The 2,895-nt window shown below is 48.3% G+C and overlaps 1 protein-coding gene across 1 annotated transcript; it reads left to right on the top strand.

Moving 5' to 3' along the window:
* The first annotated feature begins 1,021 nt into the window (after positions 1-1,021).
* LOC131906452 (sperm motility kinase X-like) lies at positions 1,022-2,668 on the top strand. The gene is made up of 2 exons (XM_059257087.1): positions 1,022-2,191; positions 2,410-2,668. The coding sequence occupies exons 1-2, from the start codon at positions 1,032-1,034 to the stop codon at positions 2,666-2,668; spliced, it is 1,419 nt and encodes a 472-aa protein (XP_059113070.1). The 5' UTR covers positions 1,022-1,031.
* The last annotated feature ends 227 nt before the right edge of the window (positions 2,669-2,895 follow it).

Raw genomic sequence — 2,895 nt, forward strand, 5'->3', positions numbered from 1 at the left:
AGAAGTATTAGTACTATTATTAAGGACTTTCACATCCATGTTCATCATGGAAACAGCCTTTTTTTTCTTAATAGTGTCCTTCCCTGGCTTTGGCATGAATGAGTTTGGAACTGTTAAGTCCTTTCTATTTTGTGCAGTTTGGAGGAGTGCTGACATTTGTTCTTTAGGGGCTGGAATGACTCATCAGTAAGTGCCTGGTCCTGGGCTTTTCTGTGCAGAGTCATTTTTCATAAATACTTCAATCTTTTTGTTTATCATCTCTTCTCAAGTTGAATTTGTATCTAGAAGTTTCTCAATTTCATCCACATTTTCGAATCAATGAGAACACCACTCTGGGTTTAACAAACAGATTACTTTGGGGTGGGGTAGGTTGGAGAGATGGCCCAGCAGGTAGGACCATGTACTGTTCTTACAGAAGACCTAGGTTTGCCTCCCAGCACTCCCATGACCCACCCACCATAACTGCCTGAAACTCCACTTCTAGGGGATCTGATGACCTCTTCTGACCTTCTAGGTCATAGAAAAGAAATAATACAAAAAGACTTTTATCACTATTTTAAGTTATGTATAGTGCCTGTGAGGGTTCACGTGCCTGTGCACGTGTGCCCACATGAGAACTCCTGAGCCATCTCCCCACCCGGGCACTCTGGGTTAGGGGGTGTCTGTTATCATATCAACTGCTCTTGCCTCTGATTTTATTAGTGCCTTCTCTCTCAGTGAGTGTTGAGTTCAGGTAAGAGGATGATTTTCCTTCCCAAGAAACGGCTCTTAGCTTCTGTGACCCCTTGTTTTGTTCTCTGTTTCTGGCTGATTCCTAACAACCCGATCTGTGTCTTATTCTGCTGTCTGCTGCTTTGGAAGGTGCTTTCTTCTCTTCCTGAGCATTGAGTCCCTGTTAGGTTGTCTGAAGTATCTCTGACTTTCTTTTCCTTTTGGATGTAGGAATTTGTATTGATATTTGGGCCTGATTTGGACTGTTTATAATTCCCCAATGTAAGTTAGGTTCTAGCCGTATCAACAAGGACCTGACCATGGAGCAGGGCGGGGAGGCCCACTACTTTGCTGAGGAGACCTTCACCACTGACTATAAGATGATGATGACCCTGGGCCAAGGACAGTTTTCAGAGGTCAAACTGGCCTTTCATATCCCCACCGTATCCTGTGTGGCGGTAAAAATTCTTAGAAATCAGAAGAAGTATGCCTCGCTTATCAACAGTGAAATCAACATCATGAAATCCCTTGCCCATCCCAACATCATTAAATTGTTTCATGTGGTCCAGACCAGAGAGACCACCTACCTGGTGATGGAGCATGCATCAGAGGGAGACCTGCTGCATCACATACTGGAACTGGGGTCCTTAGAGGAGAGCGAGGTTCAAAGGCTGTTTACCCAGATAGTGCATGCCCTAAAGTATTGCCATGATAAATTTATCATCCACAGAGACATAAAGGCCAATAACATCCTCCTCGACCATAGGGGTAATGCGAAGCTGTGTGATTTTGGCCTCTCCACTAAGGTCATCCCTGGGCAGAGGCTTAGTGGGTTTTGTGGCACTCTGAATTACTGTGCTCCGGAACTCTTTGGAAAGGAGACATATGATGGCCACACCACTGATATTTGGAGTTTAGGTGTGCTCCTCTTCTTCATGGTGACTGGGTGCCTTCCCTTCAATGATTACTCTTCTGTGAGGGTGATACAGCAGATCCTCACTGCAGACTTCAGGGTGCCTCTGCATGTTTCCATTGATATTCGTGATGTCATCCTCAAACTACTGATTATAAACCCCTACAGGAGGCTCACCACAGGCCAAATCATGAGGCACCCCATGGTCAGGAACAGTGAGGCCCATTCACCGCCTACCTCCACCCAGTCTCTCCCAGGCACCCTAAGCCCTAGCATTGTCAAGGCCATGACAGTCATGGGGTATAAATCCAAAGAAATCGTTGAGTCTCTGAGAGACCAGAAATACAACCAGGTGGTGGACACTTACCTAATTCTACAGCACCAGTCACCCAAGGGAGACTGCTACCATCACCAAGAGAAACCAGTGAGAGCCATGCAGCCAGGCCTTGACCTCAACCTGGCAGATCTTCACACTTTCCCTGTGTCCTTGGGGAGAGCTACCGAGCCTGCTCCCCCCACCTTCACCTTGCCATCGAAGACCAAGGAGAAAGATGAGAAGAAGGCCAGGCAGGGTGGCACAAGGCACAGCATGCCTGCCACCCTGTGCTGCCAGCCAAAGAGGACCCACCCTCTCCACCTACCCCACCTGGGCTGTCTGTGGCTGATTCCCTCATGGGCAGCAACCTGGAAATCACTGAGTATTTCAAACAGTCCGAGATCGGGTCATTCGGTGGTCACTTGGCCAGTATCCAGCCACCTCTCTTTCCAGACACCTCCTCTCCTAGGCCACACCAGAGTGATACTACAGGTGACACAGACAACATGTCCTCCTGCAGTCCCCAAGAGGAGCTCTGGATCTCCCAGGAGGCATCTCAGTATTTCACTTCCACAGGCTCCTCCCCTTGGGATACATTGCAGGAAGAGACTATGACCCAGGATGAGGCCATAACTCATGAAGCGACCTTGACCCAGGATGAGGTGATCACCCATGAAGCCACCAAGACCCAGGAAAAGACCATGACCCATGAAGGGACCATGACCTAGGATGAGGCCATCACCCATGATGCAACCTTGACCCAGGAAATGACCATGAACCATGAAGGGACCATGATAAAGGATGAAGCCATATCACAGGAAGCGATCATGACCCAGGAAGCGACCATCATGCAGGTAGAGGCCATCATTCAGGAGGCAACCATCACCCCAGAATCCACCATGACCCAGGTTGAGACCATCATTCAGGAAGAAGCTACCACTCTGGACGTGGCCAT

Source organism: Peromyscus eremicus, chromosome 3 (assembly GCF_949786415.1).
Source record: "Peromyscus eremicus chromosome 3, PerEre_H2_v1, whole genome shotgun sequence".
NCBI classification, from domain to species: domain Eukaryota; kingdom Metazoa; phylum Chordata; class Mammalia; order Rodentia; family Cricetidae; genus Peromyscus; species Peromyscus eremicus.

Excerpts from the sequence above, each read along its gene's own strand:
- LOC131906452 (XM_059257087.1), top strand. The coding sequence starts at position 1,032 with ATGGAGCAGGGCGGGGAGGCCCACTACTTTGCTGAGGAGACCTTCACC. Across the intron at positions 2,192-2,409 it reads AAAGATGAGAAGAAGGCCAG|GCCACACCAGAGTGATACTA; the intron begins GCAGGGTGGCAC and ends CTCCTCTCCTAG.